The 24,955-nt window shown below is 44.6% G+C and overlaps 1 protein-coding gene across 1 annotated transcript; it reads left to right on the top strand.

The window, feature by feature from the left end:
• The first annotated feature begins 429 nt into the window (after positions 1–429).
• On the top strand, positions 430–23,260 carry sdhc (succinate dehydrogenase complex, subunit C, integral membrane protein). Its single transcript, XM_073031041.1, has 6 exons — positions 430–520; positions 20,332–20,388; positions 20,732–20,833; positions 22,292–22,353; positions 22,660–22,823; positions 23,068–23,260. Exons 1-6 carry the CDS (start codon positions 504–506, stop codon positions 23,170–23,172), a joined length of 507 nt encoding a protein of 168 aa, XP_072887142.1. The 5' UTR covers positions 430–503; the 3' UTR covers positions 23,173–23,260.
• The last annotated feature ends 1,695 nt before the right edge of the window (positions 23,261–24,955 follow it).

Genomic DNA, 24,955 nt, shown 5'->3' with positions numbered 1-24,955 from the left:
CCCCCCCCCCCATGTTCCCTTTAAACTTTTCCCCCTTCACCCTTAACCCATGTCCTCTGGGTTTTTTTCTCCCCTTACCTCAGTCGAAAAAGCCTGCTTGCATTCACTCTATCTGTACCCATCATAATTTTAAATACCTCTACCAAGTCTCTCTTCATTCTTCTACGTTCCAGGGAATAAAGTCCTAACCTATTCAACCTTTCTCTGTAACTCAGTTTCTCAAGTCCCGGCAACATCCTTGTAAACCTTCACTGCACTCTTTCAACCTTATTTATATCCTTCCTGTAGTTCGGTTCTCCCACAGTCAGGCTCTACTCCATTTGAATTGTTTTCATTTCAGCTTTAACACACTCCATTGCACTATAAAGGAGCGATACTCTGCTGAGGTCAGTCCACATCCTACTGCGCATGGTCCCTCGCAACTTAGGGCGTCACTTTATGTTGTCGCTTCTCCTGACGTTTGCACCATGACGTAATTTTGGGAGCGTCACGTACCGAGGAAGATGGCGCTGCTGTGGAGGTCAGTAGGAGGATTTTAGACTTTGTATTCTGTCTGGCATCTGATATTCAAAAGGCACAGGTTAATAAGGAGGTTGTAGTGGCAGCCTTCTTCGATATTGAGAAGGATTATTATATGCTTTGGAAGGAGGGACTGTTGATAAAACTATTAAGTGTTGAGATTGGTGTACGAATGTATAATTGGGCTAAGGAGCATTCTAAGGTTTATCCTGTAGAAAATAATGGTCCTCCACTAGGGAGTGTTTGTAGTCCTGTCCTGTTAAATATTTTGATAAGTGATTTTTTTTCTAAAGGCGACCACCACATTTTTAAATCCTTGCGTGCTGATGAACCAGCGAAAAAACAACCAAACACTAATCCCACTTACCTACACCATGTCCATATCGCTCCATCTTTTTTATATCTACATGCTTATCCAAACGTTTCTTAAAAGCTTTTGCCTCTACCACCACATCAGGTAGTGCATTCCAGGCATCCACCACTCTCAGTAAAAAAAACTTAACCCCACATCTTCCTGGAACCTACTTCCTTCTACTTTCAATGCATGTCTTCTGGTATTAGACAGTTCAACTCTAGGGAACAGATACTCTTTATATATGCCTCTCATAATCTTGTAAACCTCTATCAGATGACCCTTAAGTCTCCACCACTCCAGAGAAAACAACCCATGTTTATCCAGCATCTGGTGATAGCACGTGCCGGCTAAACCAGGGAGCATCCTGGTAAACCTCTTCAGCACCCTCTCCAAAGCCTCCACATCCTACCTATAGTGGGAACCAGAACTGTACACAAAACACCAGATATGGCCTAACCAGAGTTTTATAAACGCAGCATAACCTCCTGACTTTTGAACTCAATCCCTCAACTAATAAAAGCAAGCATTCCATCAGCCTTCTTGACCATCTTATCAATCTGTGTAGCCACTTTCAAGGAACTATGAACTTGGATCCCAAGATCTCTCTGCTCAGCAACAGTGTGCTCACTCCTTGCATTTGCTCTACCAAGATGCAATACCTTGCATTTAACTAGGTTAAACTCCATCTGCCATTCTCAGCCATATATGCAACTCTTTTATATCATGCTGTATTTTTTGCTAGTTTTCTACACCATCCACAACTCCATCAATCTTGGTATTATCTGCAAATTTACTAACCCACCCATCTACATTTTCATCCAAATCACTTATATATATCACAAACAGCAGAGGTCCCAGCACAGATCCCTGCAGAACTTCACTAATTACAGACCTCCAGTTCGAATGTTCCTTCAACCACTACCCTCTGTGTTCTGTGCGCAAGCCAGTTCAGAATTCAAACAGCCAATTTGCCACGGACCCCATGAATCTTAATCTTCTGGATTAGCCTTCCAGGAGGGATTTGTCAGACACCTTACTAAAGTCCATGCAGACAATATGTACTGCCCTACCCTCATCAATCTCTCTCATCACATTATCAAAAAAACTCAAGTTGGTAAGGCACGAACTGCCACACATAAGGACCATAAGATATAGGAGCAGAATTAGGCTATTTGGCCCACTGAGTCTCCTCCACCATTCATAACTGATCGAATTTTCCTCTCAGCCCCAGTCTCCTGCCTCTCCCCGAATCCCTTCGTGCCCTGGCCTATCAAGGATTTATCAGCCTCAACCTTAAGTATACATAAAGACTTGCCCTCCACAACTGCCTGTGACAAAGAGTTCCACAGATTCACCACTCTCTGACTAAAAAAAATTCCTACTCATCTCTGTTCTATAAGGAAACCCCTTTATTCTGAGGCTGTGTCCTTTGGTCTTAGATTATCCCACCATGAGAAACATCCCCTCCACATCCACTCTTAAAAAAAAGACCTTTCACCATGCAATAGGTTTCTATGAGGTCACCCCTGATTCTTCTGAATTCCAGCAAATACAGGCCTAGAGCCATCAAACACGCTTCATATGACAAGCCATTCAATCCTGGAATAATTTTCATGACCATCCTTTAAACTCCAGTTTCAGTACATCCTTTCTAAGATAAGGGCCCAAAACTGCTCACAACACTCCATATGAAAATATTGAATAAAAGGTCGCCAGGTTTGCTGAAATTTAAAAAATGTACAATACAGAACCTTGTGAAATACCACTAGTCACTGGCAGCTAACTAGAAAAGGCTTTCTTTATTCCCACTCTTTGCCTCCTGCCAATCAGCCACTGCTTTATCCATGCTAGAATCTTTCATGTAATACCTTGGCCTTGTTGCTTGTTAAGCAACCTCATGTGTGGCACTTCTGAAAATCCAAGTATTCAACATCAACCGATTCTCCTTTGTCCAACCTGCTTGTTATTTCTTCAAAGTATTTCAACAGGTTTGTCGAGGAAACCATGCTACAGCCTATTTTATCATGTGGCTCCAAGTACCCTGAGACCTCATACATAATAATCGACTCCAACATCTCCCAAACACTGAGGTCAGACTAACTGGCCTATAATTTCCTTTACTCTGCCTCTCTCCTTTCTTGAAGAGTGGAGTAACATTTCCAATTTTCCAGTCTTCTGAAACCATTCCAGAATCTAGCGATTCTTGAAAATCATTACTAATAGAAACATAGAAAATAGGTGCAGGAGTAGGCCATTCGGCCCTTCGAGCCTGCACCACCATTCAGTATGATCATGGCTGATCATCCAACTCAGAACCCTGTACCTGCTTTCTCTCCATACCCCCTGATCCCTTTAGCCACAAGGGCCATATCTAACTTCCTCTTAAATATAGCCAGTGAACCGGCCTCAACTGTTTCCTGTGGCAGAGAATTCCACAGATTCACCACTCTCTGTGTGAAGAAGTTTTTCCTCATCTCGGTCCTAAAAGGCTTCCCCTTTATCCTTATACTGTGACTATGAACCTATCCTTAAACTTAAACTACTGCCTCTACAATCTCTTCAGCCACCTCTTTCAGAACTCTGGGGTGTACACCAGCCGGTCCAGGTGACTTATCTACCTTCAGATCTTTCTGTTACCCAACAACCTTTTCTGTAGTTATGGTAACTTCACACACTTCATGACTCCTGATACCTGGTACGTCCAGGATACTGCTAGTGTCTTCCACCGTTCGTCTGCCATTTCATTTATCCCCATTACTATCTCTCCGACATTGTTTTCCAGCGGTCTGATATCCACTCTCGCCTCTCTTTTACACTTTATGTGTCTGAAGAAACTTTTGGTATCTTCTTTCATATTATTGGCTAGCTTGCTTTCATATTCCATCTTTACCTTAATTACTTTTTTAGTTGTCTTTTGTTGGTTTTTAAAAGCTTCCCAATCCTCTAACTTCCCACTAATTTTTGCTCTGTTATCTGCCCTTTGGTTTTTATGTTGGCATTGATTTCTGTTGTTAGCCACATTTATGTCATCTTTCCTTTAGAATACTTCTTTGTCTTTGGGATGTACATATCCTGTGTCATCCGAATTGCTTCCTGAAAGGGCCATGGACCTCGCTAATTCTTCCTAATTAGGCCATGGGTTTCTAAGTGCTCGTATCCCTAAGAATTTTCTCCAGCATATCCCTATAATTGAAATGAGACTCACCAGTCTATGGTGCTCCGGATTTTCCCTTGTTCCCCTACTAAAAGAAGTACAGCATTAGCCACTTGCCAATCCTCTGGGCTAGACCTGTGGCTAGAGAGGACATGACGATACTGGTCAAGTGCCCAGCAATCTTATCTCTTGCCTCCTTTAATAACCTGGGGTAATTCCCATCAGGTCTTGGGGACTTGCTCATTAAGAGGCCCAACACTTCCTCTTCCTTGACCTCTAAATACCCAAACATATTTATATATTTAGTACTGATCTCTTGAAGGTGGGACAAGAGTATATTTTAATCCAGGTTCAGAATCAGCAATTGATTTAACTTTAGTTATGGCATCTTTATCAGGAAAGTGTTCATGGGAGGTGTATTATGTAGAATTGGTATAGAAATAGTGATAGGTCAGGAAAGTCTGATGGAATGCTGGCTGTTTGAGAAGGCAGTTTGGGGGAAATCTAAAGAAGTAAGTATTCAAGAATTACAGAATACTGAAATTAATCAGGACACGGGTCTTTGATGTGACAGGATTGTAAAAGGGATAATGACAGCAGCAACAATATCTATCAAGGAAAGGGAATGGAGCTAAAAAGAAAATGGTGCCATGATGGGCAAAAGAAAGTGGGGAAGCAAAGAGCCAGTGTAATAGAGCATTTAGAATGATCAACAGGACACACAATTTTCAAAAATTAATTGATTATAAAAAGATACAAGCAATAGTAAGGATAACAATTGGAAAGGCGAAGCAGGAATATTGGAGTATATTTTGCAACTCCTGAGGAATGCAAACATCCACTGAGAGTCCTGCTGAAGGGTCAAGGCCTGAAATGTCAACTGTACCCTTTCCCATAAATGCTGCCTGGCCTGCTGAGTTCCTCTAGCATTTTGTTGATTGAATTTCCAGCAGATTTTCTCTTGTTTACCCATTGAAAGAGTTTGGAAGATGATAAAAAGAACGAATGGTCTCACCAGGGAAATTGTATCAGCCAGTGTTGTGTGATGGGGAGAGAGCTGCAGCATCGAATGTAAAGAAAGCAGAAATGCTAGTGCATACTTTTGTTAAAATAGACAGTTCTGGCAATATGATTAATGGTGGAAGAAGGACAAGAGAGGTAACATTATTAGAGAACTTGGAAACATTAGGGATAGATAGAAATTTTGAAGGTACATTAAATGTGATGATTGAACAGTGTTCTTAGGCAAAGAAAACCTCACCCGGGAAGCATCAGATAGGTCATATTATGCTTTCTAATTTGAGTGAGAAAGGAAAGGAAGTTATTTTAAAGTTATTTAACCATGTTTGGCACAAAGAAACCTTCCTAATGCATGGAAAGAACCAATCATGGTTCCAATACATAAACCAGACAAGAATCCTAGCAATTTGGCACGTTGTAGACCAATAGCATTTATCTCACATTTATGTAAAACCATGGGGGAAAAAAATAAGAGATTGATGTTTGAAATTGAAAGAAGATTGGGTTTAGGAGAGGAAGAGAAACCTTGGATCCAGTTTGATGTCTAGACCATGAGGAGTCCTGATGAAGGATCTCGGCCCGAAACGTTGACTGTTTACTCTTTTCCATTGATGACGCCTGGCCTGCTGAGTTCCTCCAGCATTTTGATGTGGAAGGAAGGTTTGATCATCAAACTATATAAATTGGGAATTAGAGGTTGAATGCTAAAGTAGATAAATGATTTTTTAATTGGTAGAAATATCATACTGCAAGTCGGGAAATCTATGTCAAGTAAACAAAATGTAGAAAATGGAACCCCTCAGGGAGGTTTTGTTAGTCCACTATTATTTGCTATAAATGATGTATTTTCTAATATAAATAGAAGTATCAGAGTATTATTGTTTGCGGAGCTAAGTGGAAAGGGCTAGGAATGTGGAATTTATAATACAGAAACTTCAAGGCAATAGTTAAGGTGGAAGATTGGACATTAAAATGGGGATTCTAATTTTCAGCAGAGAAATCCAAAATAATGGTCTTCATTAGGGAGAGGATAGAACAACACTTCAACTAAAACTTGATGGTATAGAATTAGAAAGTATGGATACCCTTTTTTTAGAAATTTGTTTTGATAAAAGACTCGCATGTTAAACACATATTAAGGAAATAATAACCAAAAGTAAGAAAGTGCTAAATATTCTGAAGTGTTTAATAGGAAAAGAAGGGGGAGCTGATGGGAAATTCTTGAAAGCAATATATATAATAAGATCAATACTGGAATATGGAACTATGGATCAGTACCACACAGTATGTTCAGGAAACTGGATATAATTCAAATTTATGCATTAAAGTTAATCATTGGGGCAATAAGAACAACACCAGTGGCAACAATGCCGGTAGAATTGGCAGAGACTCCTCTGGAACTGAGAAGAACACAGCTTGCATTAACAAATTGGGTAAACCTTCAAGGGCTTGGAGAAAATCACCTGACTAAACAGCTTTTAGATCCATGCTGGGAACAAGAAAGAAAGGAAATCAGAAGTTTTGCATGGACTATTGAAGGAAAAGCAGGAAGTGACCAGCTACATCAGCAAATGCATTGATGATGTTACTCTGTCCAAGACCATCACTATATGCACTAACCAGAAGCCATGGATGACCACGGAGGTGCATGTGCTGTTGAGGACCTGCAACTCCGCCTTCAAAGCAGGTGATAAGGCAGCTCTAACAACAGCAAGGACCAAACTGTCCCGAGCCATCAGAGGGGCAAAGCGTGCACACGCCCAGCAAATCCACAGCCATTTCCAGGACAGCAGCGACACGCGGCGCATGTGGAAGGACATCCAGGACATCACCAATTACAGGACAACATCACCTGACTGTGCAGGTGATGCCTCCCTCCCAAATGCGCTGAATAACTTCTACACCCGGTTTGAGGCGGAAAATGACTTGGAGCGAGGAAGTCCACCCCTCCTACAAATGACCAGGTGCTGTGTCTCACCGTGGCCGATGTGAGAAGAACCCTGTGCAGAGTCAACCCACGGATGGCTGCTGGACCAGACAATATCCCTGGTAGAGTGCTCAGAGGATGTGCAGACCAGCTAGCAGATGTTCTCACTGACATCTTCAACATCTCCCTGAGCAGTGCCACCGTTCCAACATGCTTCAAGGCCGCCACCATCATCCCCGTGCCGAAGAAGTCTTCAGTGTCCTGCCTAAATGACTACCGTCCTGTTGCACTTACATCCATCATAATGAAGTGTTTCGAGAGGCTCGTCATGAGGCATATCAAGACCCTGCTGCCCCCCCTCACTGGACCCCCTGCAGTTTGCGTAACATCCCAACCGCTCAACAGATGACGCCATTGCCACCACCCTCCACCTGGCCCTAACCCACCTGGACAAAAAAGACACATATGTTTGGATGCCATTCATAGACTTCAGTTCAGCTTTCAACACAATCATCCCTCAGAAACTGATTGGAAAGCTGAGCCTATTGGGCCTGAACACCTCCCTCTGCAACTGAATCTTAGACTTCCTGACTGGGAGACCTCAGCCAGTCCGGATCGGGAGCAGCATTTCCAACACCATCACACTGAGCATGGGGGCCCTCCAGGGCTGCGTGCTCAGTCCACTGCTGTTCACTCTGCTGACCCATGACTGTGCTGCAACACACAGCTTGAACCACATCATTAAGTTCGCCGATGATACGATCGTGGTGGGTCTCATCAGCAAGAACAACGAGTCAGCATACAGAGAGGAGGTGCAGCGGCTAATGGACTGGTACAGAGCCAACAACCTGTCTCTTAATGTGAACAAAACAAAAGAGATGGTTGTCGACTTCAGGAGGGCACGGAGCGACCACTCCCCGCTGAACATCGACAGCTCCTCGGTAGAGATCGTTAAGAGCACCAAATTTCTTGGTGTTCACCTGGCGGAGAATCTCACCTGGTCCCTCAACATCAGCTCCATAGCAAAGAAAGCCCAGCAGCATCTCTACTTTCTGCGAAGGCTGAGGAAAATCCATCTCCCACCCCCCCATCCTCATCACATTCTACAGGGGTTGTATTGAGAGCATCCTGAGCAGCTGTATCACTGCCTGGTTCAAAAATTGCATCATCTCGGATTGCAAGACCCTGCCGCGAATAGTGAGGTCAGCTGAGAAGATCATCGGGGTCTCTCTTCCCACCATCGTGGACATTTACACTACACACTGCATCCGCAAAGGAAGCAGCATTATGAAGGACCCCATGCACCCCTCGTACAATCTCCTCTCCCTCCTGCCGTCTGGGAAAAGGCTCCGAAGCATTCGGGCTCTCACGACCAGACTATGTAACGGTTTCTTCCCCCAAGCTATCAGACTCCTGACTACCCAGAGCCTGGACTGACATCTTGCCCTATTGTCCTGTTTATTATTTATTGTAATGCTTGGACTGTTTTTGTGCACTTTACGCAGTCCTGTGTAGGTCTGTAGTCTAGTGTATCTTTCTCTGTATTGTTTTTTTATGTAGTTCAGTCTAGTTTTTGTACTGTGTCATGTAACACCATGGTCCTGAAAAATGTTGTCTCATTTTTACTATGTACTGTACCAGCAGTTATGGTCGAAATGACAATAAAAGTGGCTTGACTTGACTTGAAGGACAGGAATTAGTCATAAGGCAGTGAGTGCCACAGTGCCTTTGCCTGGTTTTAACATGAAAAAACATGTGAGGATGTGATGATTTCTCATTGTATACAGGTGGAGGCAGTGAGAGCAATGAGAGTTGTAATATTGTCTCATTCAAGCACAACAATCAGGAGTCTAAAACAATATATTCAGAGACAAGACCAGACAGTATGTGTGAGATAATACAAATCTTATTTAGACTTAAAATGACAGGACTCTGTATATGTTCTGTGTGGATTCTAGCTTGTGTTTGTATTAGAGGGAATGAGCAAGCAGGTAAGTTTGTAAAGGAGGCAGCTATGAGCAGATGTGGACATTCAAGTAACATTATAGTAAAGGAGAAATGAAAAATGTTATTAAAAGTAAAATCAAAAAATGTGGAGAACACAATGGGATGAAGTCAGAACAGGAAGACAGCTTTATAATATCCAGAAAGAAGTGGGATGGTCGAGGAATGCAGGAAAAAGCAGGAGGGAGGAGGTGATAATATCGAAATTGAGGTTTGGGCACACAGGGCTAGACAGTACATTGTTTTTAACTAAGAAACGCAATAGTGGGAGGTGAGAGTATCGAAATCAGCAAGAAATGATTGAGCATATACTGGTGAGATCTCCAAGATGTAATAAGAGAGGGGGTGGTTGATTTTAAAGTTATCATAGAATAAAATACAATTTAACATTAACAGTATTTTGCAGGAAGGATCACAGGATTATTGTTTTAAATATATAGTGCAGATCCTTAAGAATACAGGTCTTTTTTTTAATAGAATTTGATACAAGTATAAATACTTAAGGATTTAGATATCCTGACCCATGGTCCAGTTCAGTAGATGGCAGTAATGCACCTTTTTAGTTGGTCTGTCAACCACCAATAAAAAGCAATAGAAGGTCATTCAGAGATTCTTGTCTCACCGTAAGGTTGGGATCGCTGGGGAGGGTAGAGAGAAGGGAACAGCCTCAGTGGAGGAGTCCTAGTGTGGGACAGCAGATCAGGGCACTTCCTCACCACCCCTCCCACAGTGTGGCACTACTTTACTGCCCCTGCCACAGTGTAGTATCTGCCATGAGGTACCTCCCCCACTTGAGGCTACTACCATTATCCCACTTAAGGCTGATTTATACTTCTGTGTCAAACGAATGCTGTAGGTGCGGCGTAGCTGCGTAACCTACGCTGTACCCTACGCCCTACCCTACGCCATAGCCTGACACTCACCTCTCTAAAAATGTAACTGCGCGTCGCAGCGACGCAGACCACAACAACTGTGATTGGTCCGCTTGGTAGCCTCACATTTCCTCCTGTCTATAGGGATACTGTGCGTACAATGATGCAAAATAAATGGTTGGAGACAATGAACCAAATCGTCAAATCTACCTGCCGACAATGGAAAATATTTGAAATGCATTTCCTCGTCCATGTCTCTCAGTGGCCGGACAAGCACAGAAAATTCACCGGCCTTCTGCCTCAATCCGTTCAATGGTCGTACATACCATCTCCTCTGACGTCTTCTGTCTTTTCTGCGTTGCAGTAATTTCAATAAAAGTAACCCTTGTTTAACATTTATTAGCTCCAACTCCCAGCATGATGCGCTCAGTCGCCATTGTTTGAAGTACACAAAGAAACTCTACACAGTGGCGTAGAAACCCCACCGCCAACTAGTGTTTTGGCGGTGAATTGCAGAGCGACGCAGACACACCTACGCACAGGTATAAATGCTTACAACAGCACAGGCCACTTACGAAGGCTACGGTGTAGGCTGCTACGCAGAAGTATAAATCAGCCTTTAGGCTGCTCTTTACCACAAGACCCCACCCTTTCCTACCTGAGCACCCACCTCCAGTCTGAGAAACAAACCATGACCCTCTGCTTACGCTACATTTAGCCAGTTGTGTTCCCAATTAGTCACTTCTCCATGGATCCTGTGCAGTGTAACCTAAACAGCATATCATATTGAACCTTACTGGTGCCCCTCTGAACCTACTATTTACTATCCTGGCCTCATAGACAAATCATCAGAAAAACTCAGTGAACTTCAAAAGACATGATGTTCTTCAGACAAACTGCTGATTACCCCTAATCAACCTGTCTTTCAGATGTATGTGTATCTTGTCCCTCAGAATCTCCCCCAGTATCTTACCAAGCATAGATATTACCCTTACTGGTCTATGGTTCCCAGCTTTTGCATTACCGACATTGGTAAATAAAGCATAGCATTCACTACCCTCTAGTCTACTGGATCTTCACCCATGGCAAATGATGTGTATAATCTCGGACATGGCTCCTGCAGTTTTCATTCCAGCTTGCCACAATGGTCTTGGATATAACTGGTCAGGCCCTGGTTATTTCTCTACTCTTAATAGCTTTAATCTATTATCATGTCTGTTATAACGTGGATTGTCCCCAATGCATTGCCTTTTAATTTTTATAGTTTCAGAGTCTTCATGCCTTTCTCTATGGTAAAAGCAAAGGAGAAATTGTCATTAAAGACCTTCTGCTCTCAGGATGAGGCTTTTCATTCTAGAATGAAGGAGATGTCCTCCTTAAAAGAAAGGGGCTTCCCTTCCTCCACCATCAACGCTGCCCTCTTCCATTTTGCACACATCTGCTCTCACCCCATCCTCCCTACACCCTACCAGGTATAGGGTTCCTCTTGTCCTCACCTACGACCCTACCTGCCTCTGCATCCAGCACCTAATTCAGAATCAGAATCAGGTTTATTATCACCGGCATGTGACGTGAAATTTGTTAACTTAGCAGCAGCAGTTCAATGCAATACATGATCTAGCAGAGAAAAAAACAAGTAAAGTAATGATAATAAATAAACAAGTAAATCAATTACATATGTTGAATAGATTTTAAAAATGCAAAAATAAATACTGTATTTTTTTTAATGAGGTAGTGCGCAAAGATTCAATGTTCATTTAGGAATCGGATGGCAGAGGGGAAGAAGCTGTTCCTCAATCACTGAGTGTGTGCCTTCAGGCTTCTGTATCTCCTCCCTGATGGTAACAGTGAGAAAAGGGCATGCCCTGGATGCTGGAGGTCCTTAATAATGGACGCTGCTTTTCTGAGACACCGCTCCCTAAAGATGTCCTGGGTACTTTGTAGGCTAGTACCCAAGATGGAGCTAACGAAATTTATAACCTTCTGCAGCTTCTTTCGGTCCTGTGCAGTAACCCCTCCATTCCAAACAGTGATGCAGCCTGACAGAATGCTCTCCATGGTATAACTGTGGAAGTATTTGTTGACATGCCAAATCTCTTCAAACTCCTAATAAAGTATAGCTGTCTTTCTTCTTTATAACAACATTGATAAGTTGGGACCAGGTTAAATCCTCAGAGATCTTGACACCCAGGAACTTGAAGCCGCTCACTCTCTCCACTTCTGATCCCTCTGAGGATTGGTATGTGTTCCTTTGTCTTACCCTTACTGAAGTCCACAATCAGCTCTTCCGTCTTACTGATGTTGAGTGCCAGGTTGTTGCTGCGGTTCCATTCCACTAGTTGGCATATCTCACTCCTGTATTCCCTCTCATCGCCACCTGAGATTCTACCAACAATGGTTGTATCATCAGCAAATTTATATATGATATTTGAGCTATGCCTAGCCACACAGTCATGTATATAGAGAGTAGAGCAGTAGGCTAAGCACACACCCCTGAGATGCGCCAGTGTTGATTGCCAGCAAGGAGGATATGTTATCACCAATCCATACAGATTGTGGTCTTCCGGTTAGGAAGTCAAGGATCCAGTTGCACAGGGAGGTACAGAGGCCTAGGCAAGTTCTCAATCAGGATTGTGGGAATGATGCTATTAAATGCTAAGCTATAGTCCATGAATAGCATCCTGATGTAGGTGTTTGTGTTGTCCAGGTGGTCTAAAGCTGTGTGGAGAGTCATTGAGATTGCTTCTGCCGTTGTCCTGTTGTGGCGATAGGCAAATTGCAGTGGATCCAGGTCATTGCTGAGGCAGAAGTTCAGTCTAGTTATGACCAACCTCTCAAAGCACTTAATTACTGTTGATGTGAGTGCTACCGAGCTATAGTCATTAAGGCAACCCACATTATCCTTCTTAGGCACTGGTATAATTGTTGCCTTTTTGAAATAGGTGGGAACTGCCCGTAGCAGTGAATGGTTGAAGATGTCCTTAGATACTCCATTGGGACCTTGTGCCTTGTGAGGGATCACTCTCTTTAAAGACAGCCTAACATCGCCCTCTGAGACAGAGATCACAGGGTCATCAGGTACAGCAGGGAACTTCACAGCTGTAATTATTTTCTCCTTATCAAAGCGTGCATAGAGGTATCCAGTTCATCTGGTAGTGAAACATCACTGCCATTCATGCTATTGGGTTTCGCTTTGTAGGCAGTAATGTCTTGCAGACTCTGCCAGAGTTGCTGTGCATCTGATGTTGCCTCCAACCTCATTTGAAATTGTCTCTTTGCCCTTGAAATAGCCCTCCACAAATCATACCTGGTTTTCTGGTACAGGCCTGGGTTGCCAGACTTGAATGCCACAGATCTAGTCTTCAGCAGACAACGTACCTCCTGGTTCATCCACAGCTTTTGGTTTGGGAATGTACAGTAAGTCTTTGTGGGCACATACTCATCCACACAGGTTTTAATGAAGTCGGAACCAACTGCAGTATACACATCCAGGTTTGAAGATGAATCCCTGAATACAACACGCACAATGCTGGAGGAACTCAGCAGGTCGGACAGCATCCATGGAAACGAATGTGCGTGTTGCTTTGACCCCAGCATCTGCAGAGTATTTTGTGTTTACGAATCCCTGAATACAGTCCAGTCCACTGATTCAAAGCAGTCCTATAGGTGCTTCTTTGCTTCCTTTGTCCATACCTTCTTGGTCCTCACTGCTGGTGCTGCAGTCTTCAGTCTCTGACTATATTCGATGAGTAGAAGTGCAGCTAGGTGATCAGACTTCCCGAAGTGAGGGCACGGAATAGCACAGTAGGCATTCTTGATGGTGGTGTAGCAATGGTCCAGTGTGTTGTTTCCTCTAGTATTACAAGTGATCTGTTGATGGTATTTGCTTAGTGATTTTTTTTCAGACTGGCACAGTTAAAATCTCCCAAAATGATGGTGAAGGCGTTAGGGTGCGCTGTTTCATGCATGTTGATCCCATTGCTCAGATCATCTAAAGCCTGCTTGACATTGGCCTGAGCTGGAATGTAAACTACTACCAGAATGACCCCAGAGAACATCTGTGGTAGGTAAAAAGGACGACACTTTACTGCTAGATGTTCCAGGTCTGGTGAACAGAATTGGGACAGCACTGATATATTTGTGCACCAAGAAGAGTTGATCATGAGGCATTCTCCTCCACCTCTGCTTTTGAAAGACTCTATAGATATATCCTGATGGTGTGTAGTAAACCTGTCAATCTGGTTCGCTGCATCCGGTCTGTAACTTCTGCCATCTCCATCGGGATCCCGCCACCAAGCACATCTTTTCTTCTTCCAACCCCACCCCCCGCTTTCTGCTCCCTTGTCCATTCGTCCCTCCCCACTCATCTCCCTGCTGGCGCTTATCCTCGCAAGCTGAACAAGTGCTACACCTGTCTCTACACCTCCTCCCTCACTGCCATTCAGAGCCCCAAATAATCCTTCCAGATGAGATGACACTTAATTTGTAAGTCTGTTGAGGTCATCCCCTGTGTCCCGTGCTCCCAGTGTGACCTTCTGTATATCAGTCTGACCAGATGTAGATTGGGAGGCCACTTCGCCAAGCACCTATGCTCTATCTGCTAGAAAAAGTGGGATTTCCCAGTAGCCATCCATTTTAATTCCACCCCATTCCTATTCCAACAAGTCAATCCATGGCTTCCTCTACTGTCGCAATGAGGCCACACTCAGGGTGGAGGAACAACACTTTATATTCCATCTGGGTAAGCTCCAACCTGATGGCATGAGCATCGATTTCTTGAACTACTGGTAATTCCCCACCCACCCACCATTCTCTATCCCCTTTTTCCTCTCTCACCTTCTTGTCTCTCCATTGTCTCCCTCTGGTGCTCCTCTCCCTTTACTTTCATGGCCTTCTGTTCTCTCCTATTAGATTCCCCTTCTTCAACCCTGTATCTCTTTACCAATCAGCTTCCCAGCTCTTTACTTCACCCTTCCCCCTCCAGGTTTCACTTGTCACCTTGTGTTTCTCCCTCCCCCTCCCCCTACCTTTTAACTCTGATTCCTCATCTATTTTTCTCCAGTCCTGCTGAAGGGTCTCGGCCTGAAAGGTCGACTGTACTCTTTTCCATAGATAAAGCCTGGCCTGCTGAGTTCCTCCAGCGTTTGGTGTGTGTTACTTGGAGTTCCAGCATCTGCAGATTTTCTCTTGTTTGTCCTTAAGGACCTTGCTAATCACCTGCAGCTCCTCACAATGATGTTCACTTTGGTCTTTGAGAGGCCCTATTGTTTTCCTAGTTTATGTTTTATTTTGTCTTAATATACTTAACAAATCTTTTTGATTTCTCCTTAATTTTATCTGCTAAATTTATCTCCTGCCCCCCCCCCCCCTTTTTGTTGCCTTCCTGATTTCCTTCTTGATTTATTTCCCACTTGCATTCCCAGTACCTCCAGGGATTTACGTGATCCCAACTATCTGTACCTAACCCATGCCTCCTTCTTCTTGGCCACAGCCTCAATATCCTTTGCCATGCTAGGTAACCTGCTCATAGCAGTCTTGCCCTTCACTCCAACAGAAAACTTCAGATCATACTCACTCTCTCACCTTTAAGAGCCTCCCATTTGCCTGGTGGTCCCTTTGCCTGGAAACAACTTATTCCAGTTAACCTTTCTCATATCATCAAAATTTGCCATTGCCCCAGTTTAGAACTTGAGCCTGTCGACTGTTTCTGTGCCTTTCTTAACTAGTTAAAAAATAATGGAACTATGGCCACTGGCCAAAAAGTGCTCCCATATTGGTAGCTCAGTCACTTACCTATCCTATTACCCAAGAGAACATTGTGATTATCAAAATTGAAGGGGAACCTTTTAGAATGAAGGTAAGGAGGAATTGTGATTATCCTCTATTTGTTTCTCACTCCCCCTTTCCTGAATCTGCATCTCACTTAAAACTCTGATTATCTCCTTACTCCTCAGCAACACCCATAAACTGGATGATCTTTCAGTAATTTAATCTCAGACTACTACCGTGATGTTCACTTTATCAGAAGTTAAACTTCCCTGTCCTCTTTCCTCTAGCTCAACCTCACCTAAAGTCCCTGTACATTAGAACGTTTACCTGCTAGTCCTGTATCACCGTTCACTACATTTCTGTAATGGCAATAATATCCCAGTGCCATGTACCTATCCATTTACCTGCCAGGCTTCCTTCCTTCCCCCCTTCTTCCCCTCCCTCCCTCCCCTCCCAACGTGGAATAGGCCATTGCAGCCCTTCAAGCGTGCCAGCCTGCATCCCCCAATTTAACTCAAGCCGAATCACGTGACAATGATGAATTAACATATTAAACGGTACGTCTGTGGACTGTTGGAGGAAACCCACACAGTCACAGAGGGAACACACAAACTCCTTACAGGCAGCGGTGGGAATTGAACCCAGGTCACTGGTATTACAAAGCAGTGTGCTAGCTATTATGCTATCGTGCCAACCCTGCATTGCAATGAATGAAATTTAATGTAGTAGACTTTTCTTATTCCTGACCATTTTCCTTCCTATTATTCCTATTCAGCTTATGGTCACTGCTGTCTGATTCACTTTCCACCTTCTTATTTGCTTCCTTGCTGCTTTGGATCCTTGTTCCTGCCAACCCACCTGAGTAGCACTGGCAAATCTGCCTGCTAGGATATTGTTTGGCCATCCCTTTTAAACAGGTCACTTCAACTTCAGAAGAGATCACAGTCCACAAATCTGAACCTCTACTCGCTGCAACAGTTTTTCAGTCACACAGTCATTTAGACCATAAGACATAGGAAAGGAGCAGAATTAGGCCATTTCGCCCATCGAGTCTGCTCCACCATTCAATCATGGCTGATCTTTTTTTTTCTCCTTCTCAACCCCATTCCCCCACCTTCTCCCCATAACCTTTGATGCCATGTCCAATCAAGGACCTATCAATCTCTGCCTTAAATACACCCAACGACCTGGTCTCCACAGCTGCAGGTGGCAACAGATTCCACAAATTCACCACCCTCTGGCTACTGAGATTTCTCCATATCTCTGTTTGAATGGATGCCCCTCTATCTTGTGGAATTGCCCTCTTGTTCTAGACTCTCCCACCATGGGAAACATCCTACTCTGTGTAGGCTTTCAACATTCGGAAGTTTTCAATGAGATCCCCCCCCCTCCCCCCCCAATCTTTCTGTACTCCACCGAATACAGGCCCAGAGCCATCAAGCGTTCCTTGTATGATAACTCTTTCATTCCTAGAATCATCCTTGTGAAGGTCCTCTGGACCCTTTCCAATGTCAGCACATCTCTTCTGAGATGAGGATCCCCAAACTGTTCACAATACTCAATATGCCTTACCAATACCTTATGAAGCCTCAGCATCACATCCCTGCTCTTATATTCTAGACTTCTTTAAATGAATACTAACATTTCATTTGCCTTCCTCGCCAATGACTCAGCCTGCAAGTTAACCTTTAGGGTGTTCTGTATGAGGACTCCCAAGTGCTTCTGCACTCAGATTCCTGTAACTTCTCCCCTTTTAGAAAATAGTCTGCACATTTATTTCTACTACCAAAGTGCATGACCATGCATTTTCCAACATCGCATTTCATTTGCTACTTTCTTGCCCAGTCTCCTAATCTGTCTAAGTTGTCTAAGAATCCTTCTGCATTCTACTTGTTTCCTCAACACTACCTGCCTCTCCACCAACCTTCGTATCATCTGCAAATTTGGCAACAAAGCCATCTACTCCATCATCTAAATCATTTATATACAGCATAAAAAAGAAGTGGTCCCAACACCGACCCCTGTAGAACACCACTATTCAATGGCAGCCAATGCCCTAACCATGTTAATAACTTTCCTGTAATACCACGGGCTCTTAACTAGGTAAACAGCCTCATGTGTGGCACCTTGTCAAAGGCCTTCTGAAAAATCCAAGTATACAACATCCACTGCACCCCCTTTATCTATCCTACTGGTAATCCCCTCAAAGAATTCAACAGGTTTGTCAGGCAGGATTTTCTCTGAAGAAAACCATGCTGACTTTGTCCTATCTTGTCCTGTGTCACCAAATACTCCATCACCTTAAATTGTCCTTAACAATTGACTCTAAATCTTCCCAACCACTGAGGTCAGGCTAACTGGTCTATAATTTCCTTTCTGCTGTCTTCTTCCTTTCTAAAGAGTGGAGCAACATTTGCAAGTTTCCAGTTCTCTGGTACCATGCCAGAGACCAATGATTTTTGAAAGATCATTGCTAATCCCGCCACATTTTCTCTAACACTACCTCTTTTAGAATCCTAGGGTGCAGTTCATCTGGTCCACGTGACTTAATGTACTTTTAGGTCTTTCAGCTTTTTGAGCACCTTCTCCCTTATAATAGTAACTGCACCCTCTTCTCTTCCTTCACATACTACAACATCTGGCACACTGCTGTTGTCTTCCAAAGTGAAGACTGATGCAAAATAATCATTTAGTTCTTCAGTCATCTTCTCCTGCATTTATTATTTCTCCTGCCTCATTTTCTAGATGGCCGATATCCATTATATCCATTTGCTTTGCCTCACTAGCACTTGGCATCCAGAGATGACTACCCTTGGGGTTGTGCTTTTTAATTTCTTTCCAACTCCCTAATTGTCTGCAGGACCTCATCCCTCTTTTTGGGAGTGAGATATCCCACAGTAGCATCTCCTGAGTGCAGCTGGTGGTTAAACCAGTCAGTGAGGAAAACAGGTGGAATGACACATCACAAAGATCATGACCAACGTCCCTGACACCCACAGACCTTTATAATGTGTTAGTGTCTTCGACAGTGAAAGCAGATGCAAAGTACCCATTAAGTTCATCTGCCATTTCTTTCTCCCCCATTACTACCTCAGCAACATCTTTTCCAGTGGTCCAATATCAACTCTCGTCCCCTTTACTCGTTACATAACTGAAAAAATTTTGGTATCCTGCTTTGCATTATTGTCTAGTTTGCCATCATATTTCATCTTTACAGGAACCTTTCAACTTCTAACCAATGGTTTGGCCTCCACAGCTGCCTGTGGCAACAAGTTCCACAGATTCACCACTCGCTGCCTAAAGTATTTCCTCTTATCTCCATTCTAAGTGGACATCCCTCTATTCTGAGGTTTTGCCTTCTGGCCCTTTACTCCACCACCATAGGAACCATTCTCACCACATCCACTTTATCGAGGCCTTTCAACATTCGATAGTTTTCAGTGACATTTTCCCCTCCCTCCCCCCCCCCCCCCCCCATTTTTCTGAATTCTAGTGAGTACAGGCCCAGAACCATTAAATGCTGTGCATCAGTACATCCTTTCTTCGATAAGGAGCTCAAAACTCAGAATCAGAATCAGGTTTATTATCACTGGCATGTGACGTGAAATTTGTTAACTTAGCAGCAGCAGTTCAATGCAAAACATAATGTAGCAGAGAGAGAGAGAAAATAATAATAATAAAATAAAACATAATAATAAATAAACAAATTAATCAATTAAGTATATTGAATAGATTATTAAAAATGTGCAAAAACAGAAATACTGTATATTAAAAAAAGTGAGGTAGTGTCCAAAGCTTCAAAGTCCATTCAGGAGTCGGATGGCAGAGGGGAAGAAGCCATTCCTGAATCGCTGAGTGTGTGCCTTCAGGCTTCTGTATCTCCTACCTGATGGTAACAGTGAGAAAAGGGCATGCCCTGGGTGCTGGAGGTCCTTAATAATGGACGCTGCCTTTCTGAGACACCGCTCCCTAAAGGTTTCCTGAGTACTTTGTAGGCTGGTGCCCAAGATGGAGCTGACTAGATTTACAACTTTCTGCAGCTTCTTTCGGTCCTGTGTAGTAGCCCCTCTATACCAGACAGTGATGCAGCCTGTCAGAATGCTCTCCACGGTACAACTATAGAAGTTTTTGAGTGTATTTGTTGACATGCCAAATCTCTTCAAACTCCTAATAAAGTATAGCCATTGTCTTGCCTTCTTTATGTCTACATCCATGTGTTGGGACCAGATTAGATCCTCAGAGATCTTGACACCCAGTTACTTGAAGCTGCTCACACTCTCCACTTCTGATCCCTCTATGAGGATTGGTATATGTTCCTTCATCTTACCCTTCCTGAAGTCCACAATCAACTCTTCCGTCTTACTGACGTTGAGTGCCAGGTTGTTGCTGTGGCACCACTCCACTAGTTGGCATATCTCACTCCTGTACACCCTCTCGTCACCACCTGAGATTCTACCAGCAATGGTTCTATTGTCAGCAAATTCGTAGATGGTACAAATACTGACAATACTCCAAGTGAGTCCTCACCTTTACCTTGTTAAAAAGCCTCAACATTACATCTTTGGTTGAGTGGCTGGGGTTGTTTTCACTGGAACAGAGGAGTCTGAGGAGAAGCAGTGCAGGAACATAAATGGTGAGGAGTCTCAGCAGAGTCAATTGGAAAGAGCAATTTATGAATATTTATCCTAGACTGTCTCTCTCTCCCTCACAGGTTGGTTGGCAGCAGCCGCCTGAGCTCAGCACTCTCTCCTGCCACCCTTCTCATCAGGTGAGTCACTGCTGAGGAAAAGGCCGGGGTGCTCACTGCTTTGTGGATGTTCCCACTGTTTTGTGATGGGGGGAATCACTGAATTTGGGGGCATTACTATGGTTTGCGAGAGTTCCCATTGTTTTCAGTGTGTTCTAAAGAACAGTTTGTAGACAGACCTTGGTCCAAAGCAGACTGTTTATTCCCTCCATTGATGCTGCCTGACAGGTTGCTTAAGATTATCAGCATCTGCAGAAACTTTTGCTTTCATGTTCCCATTGTTTTGGCGATGTCCCACGGACGGCCGTGATAAGCATTGGTGAGAGGTGTAAGAATGTCTGATGCTCGTCTGCCCCTCCTTTAGGTTCTCTCGAGCAGGTTCCACAGCCCAGCAGGAGATGGATCGATTCTGGCAGAAGAACCAGCAGTTGAACAGGCCGTTGTCCCCCCACATCACCATCTACAGGTGGGCACTGGGAAGGGTTCTCGTTATTACACTTGCAAGAGGGAGGAGTTTTTGCTGGGCAGTGTGCTGAGGAGGTTTCCCATCCCAGGTGCCGGGGATGGAGGGCTTTAGTTACAGATAGGCTGGAATTGCTTTCCCTGGAACAAAGGGGCCCGAGTGGGACCTGATGTAAGATTATAAGAGGCACAGATAGGGTGGAGAGTAATCTTTCTCATAGTAAAGTGTAGAAGGCACAGGTGTAAGGTGAGGGGGATGACCTTTACAGGGGAGCTTGCACAGAGAGTGGGTGATATGAAATTCACTGTCAGAGGCGTAGTAGAATCAAATACAGCCTCTGTATTTAGACACTAAAACAGGCAGGGCGCAGCAGGATACAAAGGATTCAAAGTACATATAAATAACATCACTCTGAAATTTGTCAAGAAACCTGAAAGAACCAATTTTTTAAAAAAGACCAACACCCTAGGCATAGAGAAAGAGGAAAAAAAACACAAATCATGCAAACAATAAAAGCAAGCAACAGCATTCTGAACCAAATTAAGTCCGTAGACCCGAATCCTGGAGCAGCAGGAGTAGGCCCATAGCCTCGGTCTTAGTTCATCACATGGCAGGGCAAATTGTTGTGAAGCATGCAGACATGAACCATGTAGCAGCCAGAGCAGTCTCACTGCCTGAACGCCGTGGAGAGAGGAGTGAACATTGCGGAAAAGTGAGTGGAATCGGTCCAACCCTTGCCTCCGGTCCCAACGCCCTGCCTTTTCAATCTATCTGGGCTCACATTTAAATTGTCCAAGCGCCAGATCATGCCTTGCAATAGGACCCGGGCCCAGACGCAGCAGTACACTCTGGGCCTAGACTGCATCATCCAGCCTGAGGCTGTTCTTGACCTTTCCAAATTGCCCCAGCGCTTAGATCAATCCAACCTTGCTCCCGGCTTAGGTGGATGAGCTACAAAACTCCTCCACACTGACTCCTCTCCGACTCTGACACCATCTCAGACGTGTTATGCTCCAACTTTGCATTGTACCAGCATGGTTTCCCCTCAAGTCAACTTCTCCTTTGCTCGCCTCTTCATTGTTTGCGGTGTACTTTTCTACAGTTTACCTCAGAAAAAGTGTTATTAATAATGATTTTAGTCGTATTTTTTGCCTTTTGAACTATCAGTATGCTGTCACCCAACTACATCAACTGATCTAATTGGATAAGGTGAATTACTGTTGAAGAGTGATAAGCTTTGGCATGGTCACAGTGGGAGGAGGGGCATCTTTCTTCAATGAGTGACTTGATTGGAATGGGATAAGTAGGAGAATGGGTAGGTGGAGGAAGGAGGAGATGGGGAAAGGAATGAGGATTGAGAACAGGTGGTGGAGTTGGGGTTGTTATTAGGAAGTTGTGAAGAGGGGGGATGTGCGACTAGTTTGCTAAAACACCTGTCCCAATGTCACTGTATCCCACCAGGTGGTCCCTGCCCATGGCCATGTCAGTGATGCATCGAGGCACAGGGGCTGCCCTCAGTACAGGTGAGAACATATCACTGCTCCTATATCAGCCCTAACCCCACCCCGTTACTGCTCCCTTCACCCCACATCACCCTTATGTCTCAACTCCGTCACCCCTGCATCACCCCCCCCACGTCCTCACTGCCGTCAATCCTACATGCTCCTCCAACCCCCATCATCCCTATTCCCCGAACCTAATAATCCCTCATCACACCCACCCCCCCACTGCCCCTCCGTCTTCACACGCCCTCTGCACCTGCACAACTCCCTCCCCCTATCTCAAGTTTCAACCCCTGCTACTGACTGACCTGTCCCTACCTCCCCCAGGAGTTTCTCTCTTTGCCTTGGCTGCCTTGCTGCTGCCTGGTGACTTCACTAGTTACCTAGAAGTTGTGCGCAGCCTGCAGCTTGGCCCAGAGCTGATTGGAGCCGCCAAGTTCACCATCTCCTTCCCCCTGGCCTACCACACCTGGAATGGAGTGAGGCATCTGGTGAGTGATTGTGGAGAGGGGCTCTACTGATATATGGAAGTGTTTGAGGGGGTGATATGTGTATGTATGAGAATGATAGGTGATAAGGTGAGGCTGTGGGGAGTGCAGTTTGATGGGCTGAGGGGTGAATGCGTCAGGGGAAGGGTGTGGGAATAGCAACTGGTTGTGTGGTGACGCATATTTGGTGACAAGTGTGTAGTGGCTGGGGCATAGGACTGTAACCTACTGTTGGTTTTCTTTACAGGCCTGGGACACAGCCCGTGCTCTGAAGATGCCACAGGTGGAGAGTTCTGGGTACCTTGTCCTCACGCTGACCCTGGCCACTTGCCTGACACTGGCCTTGATGTGAGGAACAGTCATTGTCGTGGGGGGCAGTGGAGGGATGTGGTAGGGGTTGTCCAACTCTGTATATTATTTCCAATAAAGCTTTGATTTCATCCTTGTCCTCACTCTTTATCTGGGGCCCCTTCCTCTCCCCTCTGTGTGTAAAGCATCAGTGATGAGAAGGTCACTTTCCGCACAGCAGCCTTGCTGGTCTGGTCCAGCTTCCATGTTGGTGAGGTTGGTTCTTCCATTGTCACTCTCCAGCAGCCATGTTAGTGAGGTATGTTCTTCCACTGTAGCTCTCTGGCAGCTATGTTACTGAGGTCAATTCTTCCATTATGGCTGTCTGGTAGCAATGTTGGTGAGACGGTTCTTCTGTTTGCACTCTCCAGTAGCCATGTGGAATGAGGCTGTGGCCCCAGTTGGCAGGGAGAAGAATGATGAGGTGCAGTAGTGACACTGGTGCACAGCTGGGCCAGTTATACTTCCGCACATGGCAGTGTCTGTGCAGGTTGATTGGCTAATACCCATTGCAGTTGAATGTCCAGTCCTTAAGGTGGATAAGGTCATGGTGAACAATCAGAGAGTGGAGCCAAAGTTTGATTCAGTGTTTTAATTTGGTTAAATCTCAAGTCCCCTGATCCCACCCATACCCCTGTAGGATTTTGCAAACAGAAGGCTCTGGCACCGGGACAGCAGGATCGGGCTTTGCTGCGTGGGACCTCCCAACTCCTTAACATCCAACCCATCACTCCTGGGGTTGTGACTGTCCTGGGACGAGAAGGGCAGATCTGGGTGGGATGGGCTCCTGTAGGCCCAGGGTTGCCACCTGCTGTCTCCTGGTCACTAGCCCTTTTTGGAAGTCATGGAGAAAGAGCAGAGGTGTCTTGAGTCCAGCCACAGCTTTCCTCAAAAGTCTTCTCTGGGACCCACTCCACACTGCTTGGGGCGAAGTGACAGAATCAGAGCTGTGTGAGGATAGTGAAGTGACAGTATGGTACTCACTGGCTGTACTGTCATGCCCCCTCACTGACCCTCTCTCTTTGCCTCTTCCTCAGCACAGCACTCTCTCATTGTCCCTCATAGTGCTGTGCTCGCTCACTGCGCCTGCCTCACCACCCCTCCCTATAGTTGTGGGAACAGAACTGCACATAAAACTCCAAGTTTGGCCTCACCAACGTCTTGTACAGCTGTAATGTAACTTCCCAAGTCTTGTGCTCGAGAGGATCAGAAAGACCAGTGGGAATTAGAACAGATCTGCAGTCGTATCACCGAAGGGTAAAATAGAAATAAGGAAGCAGTTCTAGTGGGGATTTTAACTTTCCCACTATGGACTGGGATTGTCTTTGTCCAAGGGGCTAAGGAAGTATTAGGTCCCTTGAGGGACTAGGAGGTAATCTGTGCAAAGCCGGGGTATGTGAGTAAGATTTCCAATACTTCCCATCGGTGTTTGCCAGGCAGAAAGGTGTAGAGACTGGAGAGTCATACATGGGGCTCTCTGATATTATGGAGTTTATCTTCATCAGAAAACAGTAAGTGCACATGAGGGTAGATAAATCTCCAAGGTCAGACAGAATCTCTCCCTGGATGCTGAGAGAAGAAAGGGTGGATATTTTTGCATCTCCAGGTGGGATGCTAGAGGATAGGCAATGTTCATAAAGAAGAGAACTTCAGGTCAGTGAGTTTTAAATCAGTAGGGAAGACGTTGAAGAAGATGCTGAGGGACAGGATTAATGTTGGGACTGATCAGAGGAGTCAGCATGGTTTTGTGCATAGGAGATCATTCTCACAAATGAGAATTTTTTTTG

The sequence above is a fragment of the Hemitrygon akajei genome, chromosome 27 (genome assembly GCF_048418815.1).
Source record: "Hemitrygon akajei chromosome 27, sHemAka1.3, whole genome shotgun sequence".
Taxonomy (NCBI): Eukaryota; Metazoa; Chordata; class Chondrichthyes; order Myliobatiformes; family Dasyatidae; genus Hemitrygon; species Hemitrygon akajei.
Note: the sequence above shows the minus strand (reverse complement) of the source record. Positions and strands in the feature narration are given on the sequence as shown.

Coding starts and splice junctions, on each gene's coding strand:
- sdhc (XM_073031041.1), top strand. Junction 20,389..20,731: donor CCTGCCACCCTTCTCATCAG/GTGAGTCACTGC, acceptor CCCCTCCTTTAG/GTTCTCTCGAGCAGGTTCCA. Junction 20,834..22,291: donor CCCCACATCACCATCTACAG/GTGGGCACTGGG, acceptor GTATCCCACCAG/GTGGTCCCTGCCCATGGCCA.